The sequence below is a fragment of the Artibeus jamaicensis genome, unplaced genomic scaffold (assembly GCF_021234435.1).
Source record: "Artibeus jamaicensis isolate MK-2021 breed Jamaican fruit bat unplaced genomic scaffold, CSHL_Jam_final scaffold_1689, whole genome shotgun sequence".
NCBI lineage: Eukaryota > Metazoa > Chordata > Mammalia > Chiroptera > Phyllostomidae > Artibeus > Artibeus jamaicensis.
The window spans coordinates 8,631,692-8,645,638 of NW_026522029.1; the positions used below are offsets into that span (position 1 = coordinate 8,631,692).

At 45.9% G+C, this 13,947-nt stretch overlaps 1 protein-coding gene across 1 annotated transcript in view; it reads right to left on the reverse strand.

Annotated features, from left to right (window-relative positions):
- Positions 1–13,947, reverse strand: part of EEIG2 (EEIG family member 2) — a 54,550-nt gene that overhangs the window by 24,669 nt on the left and 15,934 nt on the right. Inside the window, exon 2 of the mRNA XM_037152488.2 lies at positions 4,008–4,128. Within this exon, the coding sequence (XP_037008383.1) occupies positions 4,008–4,128 (121 nt within the window). The remainder of the gene's footprint in view (positions 1–4,007; positions 4,129–13,947) is intronic.

Below are 13,947 nucleotides of genomic sequence, written 5' to 3' on the forward strand. Positions count from 1 at the left end.
GCAGAAACAAGATATATAATGTATTATCTACCATTTCCATCTTTAAAGTGGTGAATTTAGATAAGTTCAAGAAGAAACTGATGATAAATTCTATGACTCGTGAATATCTGCTTCCCTGGCCTCCCCTGCCCCACTGGTGGAAGGTGTGGCCATGTTGCTATGTCTAACCCCCTCATGAATTACCAAATTCTTCTTTATTAGGTTATTGTCATATCCCTTAATAGCACTCTTTGCCCATGACCTCCACTTTTGTTAAAACCGAAGCCTGTGTCTTCACCTTAATCACAGCAGCACGTGGCGGGCTTGCCCTCCATCTCCTGGCTCACATCCTTGTCTTCTGACGTCCATGGTGCCCCACTGCCTGGCTCTGCTGCCTCGCTGGCCACTCCTGCCCACTCTCCCCTGACGCACCCACCCCCGTATTCAACTTTGGTAGAAAGAATGCTGCTCGTACCCCAATCACCCATTCTCCCTCTCTGCATCGTAACAGAATCCTCTATTTTTAACTGGACATCTGGCTACCCCAAATAATGTGACGATTACATCCTCTCCCTTCCTTTGTGCTGTGGCAGGGTGACTAAGATCTGGCCAAAGGCATGTGAGAGGTGATGTGGCTGAATGAATCCGTGCCCCTTTCTTGGACCTGATGACAGTTACGTGGACTGTCTCTGGGTGGTAGAAGGATCCAGGATTTGGCCTAAGATCGTTCTCTGCACTTTCTCCCTGGGCGATCCAAGGGATCAAGTCTATGGCTGATCAAGGCTATAGTGATTCAAGTCTATGGCTCTAAATTAAAGAAAAAAAAAAAAGTAACCTGATGACTCTCACATCTCTATCTCTAAGTCTAAACTTCTCCCCTGACTTCCAGACTAGGATTTCTATTAAATGCCCACTTAACATGTCCACTTGATGTCTCACAGACAATGTCAAACTTAGCATGGCCAGAAGAGGGCCTGGCTGATCTGATTATTGTCCCTGCAACTGTTCCACTCTGAGTCTTTGTCATTTCAATAAATAGCATAATCGTCTACCTATTCATTCAGGCAGAAAGGGCATGAGTTAGCCTCAGTTCTTCTTTTTTCCCCCTCATTTGCCACATCCCGGGGTCTCCCTTCAAAACACATCCTGAATTACACCATCTCCCCTGTTACAACCCCATGCCAAAACATGCAGTCCTCACCTAAACTGTCCCCAACACCCGAGTGGTCTCTTTGCAATTCATCCTCTACATGGCAGCAAAAGTGGTCTTAGGAGGCCATGTCTCTCCTCATTAAAATCTTCAAATGGGTTCCAATTACAGTTAGAAAAAATCAAAGCTCCTCACCGTGGCCTGTGAGGCCCTACCTGACCTAGTGCCTCCAACCTCGGCACCAGCAACTTCCCCTTCTCCATGTTTTCCAGGCTGGGCTGGTCTTGTCTTCCATACATGCCAGCTTGGTTGTTTACCCTAAGTGGGGTTCACAGTACTTCTGGATCTGTGGCTGATATTCTTCATCAGTGTAGAAGATTCTCAGCCATGACCTCTCTCTTCTTCTTCTCTCCAACCACATATGTTAGACATTTCCCCCATTTCCCAAATCTGACACTCTTTTCTGTGTATTCCACCCCTTTTCTCCTCTGTGATTTACACTGGATGTTTTCTTCTGTCTCACTTCCCAGTTTACCATTGCTGTTTTTGAGCTGTGGGATCTACCTGTTGAGGTTTAGTTTCGTTTATTTAGCTTTACATTTTCATTATTATTTTTTTCAGTTCTAGAATTCAATCTGCTTCTTTTTAAATAGTTCCTAGTTCTCTAATGAAAGTCCCCACATTGTTCACTAATTATGTTTATTGTAAAAGTTTGTCTCTGGTCTTCCAATATCCTTGGATCTCCTTTTATTATTATTTTCCTTTTGTTGTTCTTGAAAGTTTTTTGAGCATCAAGCCTTAATTGAGTTAACAGTCAGTTCTTTGAAGTCTAAGCTTTAAAAGCTGTCCCTTCATTTATTTCCTCTTTGCACAAATGCTTTTTGCACGCCTGCATTTCCCCGGAGTCAGGGACACAGCATGGACTCTGCTCTCTGGAGCTGTCTCCCTAGTTTTTCCTTTTGATTTTTGGTCATGCACATGTCTCTGGGTATGCTCGGTAATTTCTGTGCATGAAAACTTGAAGAAGTAATTTGAGGTTCAGGGTACATTTGCACCCTGACTGGTGTGGCTCAGTGCACTAGGTGTTGTCCTGTAAACCGAGAGGTGGCCGGTTTGCTTGCCGGTCAGGGCACATGTCTGGGTTGCAGGCCAGGTCCCTGGCTGGGGGCATGCAAGAGGCAACCAATTGATGTTTCTCTCACATACTGATGTTTTTCTCCCTCTGTTTCTCCCTTCCTTCCCTTCTCTCTAAATAAATAAATAAATAAATAAATAAAATATTTTAAAATTACATACACTTGCTTCTGGTAAGTAGTTAAGACAGAGGCAGATCACCTTCACCCAAGGAAGGACTGAGCCGATTAAAGCTGAGTTTGTCTTTATAAGGGCCAATCTACATCCACTCTATTCCTCCTTCTAGGCTGAAACTCTTAGAGAGAGAGTCCCAGTGAAAAGTGTGGGGTATTTTCCACGGGTCCTGGGCTTCCGTTCTTGTCCCTTTAGACGTGTAAAACGGCTGCATGCTCAGTTCAGCTTCTCCCCTTCTCTGTCATTGCTTTTGGCTCAGCTCCTTAACCACTGTGTGCAAATCAGCACATGCTTCGAGGGTGAAAGCAATGCTGACTGTCAGGCTCGACTCTCTGCTCCTGTTGCCTATGATCCTAAGTCCCTACTCCCTGGGGCAGCTTCTGATGCCTTCCAGCAGCTATTTTTAACGCGTCGTCTCGCTTTTCTGGTTGTTCTCAGAGGGAGGGGGTGATGTGGAACAAGCTAGTCCATTAACTTCAGAAGTATAAATCCCCAGGTTTATTACAACCTTCGGGCCAGTTATGAACCAAATTGTAGGTCTCTCCCCCACAAAAGATACACTGAGGTCCTAACACCCAGGACCTCAGCATGCGACCCTCTTTGGAAATAGAGTCTTTGAAGACTAATCTAGTCCGAATGAGGTTCTAATGCAACATGACTAGTGTCCTTATTAAAAGTGGAGACATTTTAATACAGTCACAGACACACACAGAGGGCAGATGACGTGAAGACACAAAGGGAGGAGACAGCTGTGGAACTGGAGAGACGCATCTACAAGCCAGGGGATGCCTGCAGCTGCCAGGAGGCGGGGGGGGGGGGGCGCCGAGGAGTTTCTTCCCCAGCACCTCCAGAGGGAGTTTCTTCCCCAGCACCTCCAGAGGGAGCACAGCCCTGTGCCCCCTGGACTTGAACTTCTGGGCCCCAGGACTGTAAAACGATGCATTTGGGTGGCTTTACTTTTCTGTTCTTACTTATTTTTTAATTTTTAAATTTTCATTGAGTTTATTGGGGTGGCGTTGGCGAATAAACTTATACAGGTTCCAATTCAGGGGAGCAACTCTATGACACATCATCTGTGTACGGACTGTTCGCACCACGTCCCTTCAACCGCCTGCTTTGCGGAGCTTCCTTACAGCGGCTCCAGGAAGCTGACACAGGGAATCTGAACTTGGAGGTCTGGGATGGTCAATTTCATGTGCCAGCTTGACGTTTTAAAACAGGAAAAAAGCACCCCTACTTTCGGCGCCGTCATTAGACATCATACATGTGAGGTTCCTAAAATAATGTCCAACAAAGAGGAAGTTCATGCCCAGCAGGAAGCAGACACATGCAGCCCCCAAAATAACAAACAAGGTGAACACTCATATGCACCACGACAGTGAGACAAGGTTCTCAAACATCTTAATTTATAACCTCAGATTCTCCACCGTATTTGTCAAAAGGTGTTTGAATTTTTGCTGCCGCTGTGAAGCAGAGTTGCCCGTAACAGTTCTGAGGAGGAAGCGGGGCTAAATAAAGAGCATCCGTGACTAGGGGACTAATTATGGCTCCCAACAGGCTATTTTCGTACCTTGCGCACAGACACCCTGTAGACACAAGGATCCAGGATGCCCGTGGCGGCACTGGCGCTCATTTTGCACATGAACGAGAACTTCTTCCTCCAGTGAACACAGTTGGCTTGCACCACCTCCCTGAGGGGGGAGAAAAAGAACCGGTTAACGACCTCTTATTGACAATGTGGTGAAAAAGCACACACACGCTTTCACCCATGCCTATGGTGCAAAAGGGATCTATCGAAAGCCAGTAGTTAGCCCTGGCTGATGTGGCTCAGTGGGAACCCCAAGCCTGTGTCTGTGTGTGGCGTGGACACGGATGTTTAAATACACACAAACAGACACACGAGTGGGAGCTGAGGGCAGGTCTTCTGTCACAGGTTTCACACAGTAACTTTAGCCATTTTATTTTATTTTTCACTAGAAATCTTTAGATGACTTCATAAGTTAGGATGTGAGGAGAATATGTACGTGTCCTGAGGAGCGTTTCCCTTGAAATCCAGCAGGGGGCGACTTCTCTGCAGAGTCACAACACAGGCAGAATGGAAGTCACTCAGCCAAGGATGGATGGGGAGGCACAGTGCGTGACAGGCAGCGGAGGCGTCCCCAGGGAGGTGAGCAAAAACTCCCTGGCACACTCAGAAGTAAACAAACTCTTTAAAAATCGGTGAATAATAATGGCAATCACAAAGAGGAAAAAAAATAATCCAGAAATTTAAAAAAGATTTTATTTATTTATTTTTAGAGAGGGGAAGGGAGGGAGAAAGAGAGAAACATCAATGTGTGGTTGCCTCTTGTGCCCCCCCCCCCCCCCCCCCACTGGGGATCTGGCCTGCAACCCAGGCATGTGCTCTGACTGAGAATCGAAAGCCAAAAATTTAAAAACTATTGCTTCTCTTTCAACCTCCCTTGGCCTCTAGACCCAAGGGCGGCCTCAGCCGGGGCCTCTGCAGCTTGAATGCCAGTGGGCTTGGGGGGCCTTGGAGGAGCAGGCCGAGCTTCAAGGCACTCGGTTGTCCCTGTCACTCAGACCACCGACGTGAGATTGGGAATCAAAGACAACATTCCAACTTTTCCAAAAAAGCACATATGAACTTCTAGTTAAAGATGGCAGGATGAGGGCTTCCTCCTCAAAACATTCTGTTTAATTTTTAGCGCATGATTTTGCCAGGACGGAGATACCCAGAGGGAAGACAAAAATAAGTAGCCGGGGATGGACAAGGGAGAACTGATGGGGCAAGCCACAGGGTGGCGGACCCTGAGCCGCGGTGAAAGACAAGGGCAGGGTCTCCAGGTGGAATGAAGGGGGACCAAAGGGCAGAAGCAACGACTGAACACTGTTGTGGAAACAACTCCCAGATCCTCTCCCTGACCCTGTCCAGAGACTGGGCCTGCTCCTTCTGAGAGTAAAGCAGAAGGACCTGTGCAGGACCTAATGGGCTGGGGGGGTGGGGAGGTTTGGGGTGGAGCTAGGGAGGAAGGGGTGGGGCTAGGGAGGAAGGGGGTGGAGCTAGGGGAGGAAGGGGGTGGAGGATGCAGGAGGACTTACTCAGCCCTGAGACCTCCAACCTTCTTCCCCTACCAGGATTCCACGGACTGTGTTCTTCACGATGTGGGAAGAACATTCTCTGGGGCATCTGACCCGCCCCCCAAAGAAAAGATCTAAGGAGATGGGCGTTAAGGGTTCCCAGAAAAACGGCTCAACCAGCTCAGTCTACAGTGAAAACCTGAGTCAGAAACATTCTCCACATGGGCAGAGCTTCTAAGGAACTTTTAGAGCCTTGTAATTACATAGGAGGAAAGGCTCTTAACATGAAAGACAGACTGAAACAGCGAAAGCATCTGTAACAACACGGAGTCTCTGCCAGGAGAAGAAAAGAGACTCAGGGAGGCAGAAATGGCTGTTTCATTTAACAGAAGGGAGGAAATAGTAAAGATGACAGTAGACATCAATCAAATAGAGAACAGAAAAACAACAGAAAAAAAACCCCAACAAACCCTGAGCTAGACTAAGACAAAGAAAAAGAGAAGACAAAAATCACAAATGAAAGAGGAGACATTGCAATGAATGCCTCAGAAATAAACAGAACTTTAAGGGACTATGATGAGCAATTGTATGCCAACAAATTAAACAAGCTAGAAAAAAATCAATAGTTCCTAGAAACATACGACTTACCAAGAATGAATCTAAAGTAGTCAAACCCACAGAAGCATAGGGTAGGCTGGTGGTTGCCAAGGGCTGGGAGGTGGGAGAAGTGGGGGACGGTGTGGATCCGAGGGTACAAAATTCGGATATGCAAATGAGCCAGTTCTGGAGGTCTAATGTGCTGCGTGGTGAACTTAGTTAACAACGGTGTATTGTACACTTGAAATTTGCTCGGAGAGTGGATCTTAAGTGTTCCAGGAAAAATAAAGGTAAACTATGTGAGGTGATGGATGTTTGTTTTCTTTTTAAAGATTTTATTTATTATTTTTCAGAGGGGTAAGAGAAGGAGAGAAACATCAATGTGTGGTTGCCTCTCATGCGCCCCCTACTGGGGACCTGGCCTGCGACCCAGGCATGTACCCTGACTGGGAATCGAACCGGTGACCCTCTGGTTCGCAGGCCTGTGCTCAATCCACTGAGCCACACCAGCCAGGGTGTGATGGATGTTAAGCAGCTTGATTGTGGTGGTCATTTCACAATGAATATATGTATATCAAAACATCCAGTTATATGCTTTAAATATATACAATTAATTTGCCAATTATTCCTCAGGAGAGCTAAAAATATAAAATAAAATTAATGTATTGATGAAATGCTCTGGAACCTATTGTGCGTATTTTGCATAACCTGCATAGCCCCGCCCAATGAAGGCCTGAGGAAGCTCAGATCCAGCTGGGGGTTAGAACACTGCGCAGATGCATCGATGCTCAGTGCCTCCCAGGTAGGGGCTCCGGAGTGGGTTCTTACGTGAGAGTGGGAAAGTCTAGCAAGCCAAGGGATCAGGTGGGAATGAATGGGGGCTATGGATCGTGTCCACTCATTAACTTACGAGGCCGCACAACGAAGGATCCTCACTGGGGGTGATGAAGGCAGAAAATAAGAGCCCAGCAAATGCCCCGGACAGTACTTTGCCAAAGACAGCCAACACTCAATAAAACTTGTTACTGGATGCAGAAGTGCCATGCATGGGCCACATGTGAACAGTCCCAGCTGCCGAGTCTTGCCTGTTACTTCACCCCCACCCCTACCCTCACTCAGTCCTTCCACAGATCTTCTCTGAAGTATGGCCACAGCCTCCTAAATGATCCTCGAGCCAACCTACCTTCCTCACTGTGCCGGAGAGCTCCTTCTAAAATACGAATCTGAGATGTCGCTCCTCTGTGTAAAATCCTGCACTGCTTCCCTGTATCTGGGAGGATGGGGTCCCAGCTCCTTCACCACGAGGCCCCTGCTCAGCCTTCGGTCCTGACCCCTCCTGTCTCATGCTGCTGGCCACTGCCCCCTTACGTCACACTAGTTCTCACCTGTCCACCTTTGTTCATGTTCTCTTTCCCCTGAACACCCTCTACTCTCCCCTTCAACTTCCCTTATTCACCAGTTTAACTTGAACTCCTTTCCTTTCATCGTTACCTCCCCTAAGGGTCTTTCTCAACTCGGCCTGCAGTGGAAAGCCTGGTGTGCTGTGTGGCGCAGCTACCCCAAGAAGCTCGGTGCCTGCCAGTCCCTGTCTCAGAACTCTGTCCCCAGGGAAGGGCTGGCAAGAACTGGCTGACTTGGCTTCCTCTGTCATTCTGGAAGTCCTCGTCCCCAGCACAAGGTCCTAATGTCCTTTTCCCTGCATTGTCTGTGGCAGATTCTCCTATGATTCCACACATACAGGGGTGGGCAAAAGCAGGTTTACAGTCGTTCATGTGGCAAATGATACAATAATGAATAAATGGCGATACAAGAATAAACTGTTTCATGTATTCACAACTGTAAACCTGCTTTTGCTCACCCCTGTATATTTCAAACGAACCAATAATGTAAATGAACTTTAAAAATTTATCAACTTAAATCATTGTTGACGATGGCCTTCAGAAATAGAAATAAGTACTAATAGATATGTTAACTTAAATAATCTTTTAGGTTTTGTAGTATCAAAATAATAGCCCTGGAGTCTTCAGCAATTTCAGTAAATAAAAAATATTTTGGTGCCTATGGCAATCACTCAGAAATTTTTTGTGATAAGAAAATCTTCAGTGGGTGCGTGTACACACACACAGCTGTTAGAAGGCTGTCCAAACTACACAAATAAAAAAAAAGTGGCAAAGTTAGTTTGTGACAATTTGTTATACTGACAGGTTACCATGGAAACAAACAGACTACTTGGCAACCGAGACAAAAGGCACATTAGTAAATGCTTTCCACTATATGAGTCATCAATTTCCTATGAGTTTTACACAGTTGCTTAACCACTTTCAAGAAAGAAAGCAACACAATATGATCTGTGAGGATTCTGTGGAAAGCCAAGTATTCTCAAGACAAAATGATCAAGATGCTGACTGTGAACTTCATAAGCAGAGGATTGAAAAGAACATAAAGGCAGCTATGGCTGTTTGTGCCTCAAAAGAATAAAGGAAAATCTACACATTCTTTAAAAAAATGAAATATAAAATACAATACAAATTATGGATCTGTTTTTGTGACTACTTAGTTATTGTACTAGTAAACTGTGGTACTTAATATTCTGAGAATAACCTGCATATGTATATTCAAGGCACCTATTTAAAATCGTGCCATGTGTTGGTAATTCGAAGTATTTTTAAGTTTTCAGAAATGGTGACACAGCTCTGGCTGGTGTGGCTCAGTGGACTGAGTGTTGGCCTGTGAACCAAGGGGTCGCCGGTTTGGTTCCCAGTCAGGGCACATGCCTGGGTTGCAGGTCAGGACCCCGGTTGGGGGCACACGAGAGGTAACCACACATTGATGTTTCTCTCCCTCTCTTCCCTCCCTTCCCCACCCTAAAAATAAGTAAATAAAATCTTTTAAAAAATGGTGATACAAACAAACAAACAAGCAAACAAACAAACTGCTGTCAGGAATGGAAGCTGTTTTGCCAGACAATATCATTGCCAGGAGTTAGGAGCTCGTACCCAGATCCGGTCTGTTGGGGTTCAAACCCCACCTCTGCCACTTGGCGGCCGTCACACCACACACATTCGCTAACCTCCTTGAACTTCTGTTCCCTTCTCCGTAAAACAGGGATGGTAACGGTGTTAGCATGTCGTGGGAATTTTGGAAGATCAAGTGAATTATTACACCTGGTGTTTGGAACTGCGCCTGGCTGATGGCGGAGCTCAATAATAAATGTTTCAAGCTGTCATTATCAAGGATCTAAGCAGTTCTGAGTCCACTTACATTTGTCCTTCAGAGAGAAACAATGGTGAAATCACAAGTAGGAAGCTCTCTTCAACATTCATTTATTTCATGAAAGATATAGATCCCTGAAAATAAGCCTTCGGACTGAGGCAAAAAGAAATATTTTACGACTCTGGGGATAAATCGGATCTCTAACTCGGTGGCTTTTAATCGCAATGCTAAGGATCAGAGAACCTCCTTTCACAGCCGGGAGGCCCTGCTGGCCGGAGGAACCGCCTGCCCAGCACTGTCACTCAGTGGAAAACGTCCGAACCCAAGAACAGTGTCCTTCACTCAGGCGTTCTGCGGGTGGCATTGGACAGCCAGGGAGATGACAACCCAACTTTGGGCCTTTTGATGTTGAGGAGCCCGCGGGTCCCTCCCTGGGAAGGTCCAGTAGGTGGACAGATAGAGACCCAAACTCAAAGGGGAGGACTGGGCTGTCGATGCAACTGAAAGCCCTCAGCTTGGAAGACTGGTCAGGGAGGCCATGGGAACGAGGAGGCCCTTCGGGGGGCAGCTCAGGAGAAGGGGACAGCTGCGTCCGGATCTGCGGGGACCTGGCAGGTCTAGGAGAGGACAGGAGGCAGGCAGAGGGGACTAAAGGTCAAGGGGAGAGAGAAGCAAAGGACACGATGTTATCTCAGAAGCCAAACCAAGGGGAAAGACCTTGGAGGGATTGCTCAACAACAATGGGCCAGAGGTCGGGTAAGATAAAGGCGAGGCAGAAGCAACAATGAAGCCACTGATAATGTTGGTGAGCGCAGTTTCAGTGGAAAGGTGGGGGTGGAAGGCAGATAACTTTGGGAGGTGGAACAGGAACACAGACAATCGGTGTCAAATACTTTGGTGATAAAGTGGAGAAAATGGGGGAGGGGCAGACAGGTGGGGACATTCGGTTGAGGGAGGATTTCATTGTCACACCCAAGAGACTTGGTACGTTCTAGTGCTGGCAGGAGAGAACCAGTCGGGAGAAAAAGCCAAAGATGGACAGGGTGTGAATGCGTGATGGTGTCAGAGGGGACCGCCCCTGAGAATGTCAGAGGGGACTGTGTCTGACAGGGCCACGGTGGCAGTGGTGGAGCGGTGGTGTGTGTGTGTGTGTGTTTGTGGCGAGGAACAGCCGTGGACAGGATGAGGGTCCCCTCTGCATCATGAGGAGTGGAAGAGAAAAGAACAAGCTCTCACGCAGGCAGGTTTGCCCACAGGCCACCGTTCGCTGCCTGGAGCCACACCGATGAGAAATTTCACACACAGAACACAGCGGTACCGGGTGGGTGCGCAGGGGGTCCTCAGGACACATGCTTGCTCACAGTCCCCTGTGTACTTGTCCAGAAATCCCTGGTCGCCTCACGCTGGAGAGACTGCCACTCAGTGATTGGCAGGCGTCCTGATGAAAACTTTCATTTAAAGAGGTACACAAACTTATGTCCATTTTTATAGTATGCCAGACTAGTTCATTGTTTTTGTGAGCAAAAAATGTTCCCACTAAAAACAGGACTTTAGAGACTTCCGCCAAGATGGAGGCGTACGTGGAAGCACTGCGCCTTCTCCCACAATCAAGTTTAAAAACAACAAAGTTTTAGCAAAACAGCCAAACCACAGAAAATTGAACTACACAGAAATCTGACAACAACGAGCCATTCAGCCAAACCAGTAAGAGGGGCAGAGCCAGCAGCAGAGCGGGGTCAGGCAGGAAAGATCCACCAGACCTACCCAGGCGCGCAACCCAGGTGCGCCAGCAGCCGTGGGCGGATCCCAGGTGTGGAGTAGCGGGCGGACCCACTGAGTGCTGACCACAGTCACACATTCACGTGCAGATAAACCGGTGGAGGAGCAAGCAGTGAGACGGACCATGCAGGCCCCAGTGGCTGGAAGCAGCAGAAGGAACTGCCATTGTCCCTCTCTGACTCCGCCTCCACATACAGCATCACAAACCAGCGACCTGGGCGGCCCCGCCCTGGTGAACACCTAAAGCTTTGCTCCTCATAAGTAACAGGCATGAACAGATCAAAACGTGGCTCAAGAACAACTCAGAGCCCCAGAGGCGATAAATCTAAGTGATGAGAAATAGCAAAATTTTCAGATGCACAGTTCAAAACACTGGCGATCAGGATGCTCACAGAACTGGTTGATTTTAGTCACAAATTAGAGCAACATATGAAGGCTAAACTAATTGAAATGAAGGGAAATGCACAGGAAACCAATAGTAATGGAAAGGAAACTGGGACTCAAATCAAAGGAGTGGACCAGAAGGAGGAAAAAAATGACCGAACAGAAAAGGATAAAGAAACAAGAATTCAAAAAAAGGAGGAGAGGCTTAGGAACCTCCAGGACATCTTTAAATGTTCCAACATCCGAATTATAGGGATACCAGAAGGGAAAGAGGAACAGCCACGAGTGAAAAATTTATTTGAACAAATAATTAAGAACTTCCCCAATCTGGCAAAGGAAATAGACTTCCAGGAAATCCAGGACGCTCAGAGAGTCCCAAAGAAGTTGGACCCAAGAAGGAACACACCAAGGCACATCATAATTACATTAGCCAAGATTAAAATGAAGGAGAGAATCCTAGAAGCAGCAAGAGATAGGGGGACAGTCACCTACAAAGGAGTCCCCATCAGACTGTCAGCGGATTTCTCAAAAGAGACCTTACAGGCAAGAAGGGGATGGAAAGAGGTATTCGAAGTCATGAAATCCAAAGACCTAAAACCAAGATTGCTCTATCCAGCAAAGCTTTCATTTAGAATGGAAGGGCAGATAAAGTGCTTCTCAGATAAGATCAAATTCAAGGAGTTCATCATCATCAACCCCTTATTATATGAAATGTCAAAGGGACTTACCTAAGAAAAAGATAAAAAAGATGAACAGTGAAAGGACAGCAAACTCACAGTTATTAACAACCACACCTAAAACAAAAGTAAGCTAAGAGGACAGCTAGATCAGGAGCAGAACCATAGAAATGAAGATCACATGAAGGGTTAGCAACAGGGGAGTGGGAGAAGAAGGGGGGAGAAGGTACAGAAAATAAGTAGCATAGACAGTAGGTAGAAAACAGATAGGGGGGAGGGCAAGAATAGTATGGGAAATATAGAATCTGAAGAACTTGAGACATGTGGTCATAAACTAAAGGGGGGAATGGTGGGGGAGGGGTGTGCAGGGTGGAGGGGAATGAAGGGGGAATAGAACAACTGTAATGGCATAATTAATAAAATATATTAAAAAATAAAATAAATAAATAAAAGAAATAAAAAAAATAGGACTTTAGATTCACCCAATGACACATGTATTCTTTAAGCTCCCTCATAGCTAGTCATAGGTCATTCCTTCCATATATATTTTTATCACATTTCTAAACATTGTATATGAACAATTGAAATAGTATAAAATAGGGAGACCAGCATCCACGTCATCTGTCAGTTAACAGAGTTTCTATTCACAACTTTTCAGCCTAATGGCCGTGAAAGAAAACAAGGAGGCTATAATGGAAAGAGTAAAGGCTAGAGAATGACGATGTTTCTGTTATAAACTGTACAAGTGACTTTGGACTAGTTATTTCACCTGCTGGGGCTTCCAGTTCCTTCATCTTGAAACAGAAGTGTCAAACTAGATGCTATGTAGCCTAAAAACTTCATAATTCCCTGTATCAAAATGAGTGTTTTTGACAAAAACATTTTATCATCCTAGAAAATTAATTTGTGTTGCTCTAACTATTCACATTCGACAAAGCGTCACTTCCCTAATTCCTAAAAAGGACCCTACAGATGAAGAAGACACAATGAAAAAGGAAGTAACAGAAAAACCCTCATCGAAGAAAAGAACGCTTGCTAAAAATGTAATAATACACAGTACGGCATACAGTCTAGGAAAATTAAAACTACACAAAACTTCCCGATTTCAATAAGGTAAAAAAAATCCTTCGAGCACATAGGAAACTAAAACCAGATTATATGCATAGGCATGAAAATATGTTCTCCTAAACTCTTAGAAACCAAGGGACAAGGGGCTAACCGTACAGGTCTCAGAGGCTGAGATTCATTTTCACTATCAGCTGGTACTAATTTCCTGCTTCTCAAATCGGGAAATGCCAAGTACTCACACTGCCATTACTAATTACTGAGCTCCTGGTTCCTTCACGAAGGCTTACACTCTATTAGTGTAACGAGTTTCCTGTTCTCAACTGTATACAATTCCAAAGGCACAGGACCTATATTACTAACTTCATAATGGAGTTTTATTTTCTCTTCACTGGCAGAAATTATAAAGGTATCTTACGGTTGCTTATAACAGGTTCTTTCCTGATGGGCCTACAAGCAAATGTTGGAACCAAGGCCCTTCTTTTGCAAGTATGAACAAACCTTTCCTAACTACCTTCCAGGGGCTGTGACATCTGAAACTATCCTGCAGAGAGCAAACAGTACTGCCCACAGGGCAGTCCAAGTAACACGCTCATCTGGGTGTTCTAGAAGCCATCCCCTAAGGAATGACCAAAAAAATGGGAAGACCTTCCTGTCCAGGATGGTACACAGAGGGGACACTTTTGAAAATGCAGTGAGCTCCCAGATTGGCCC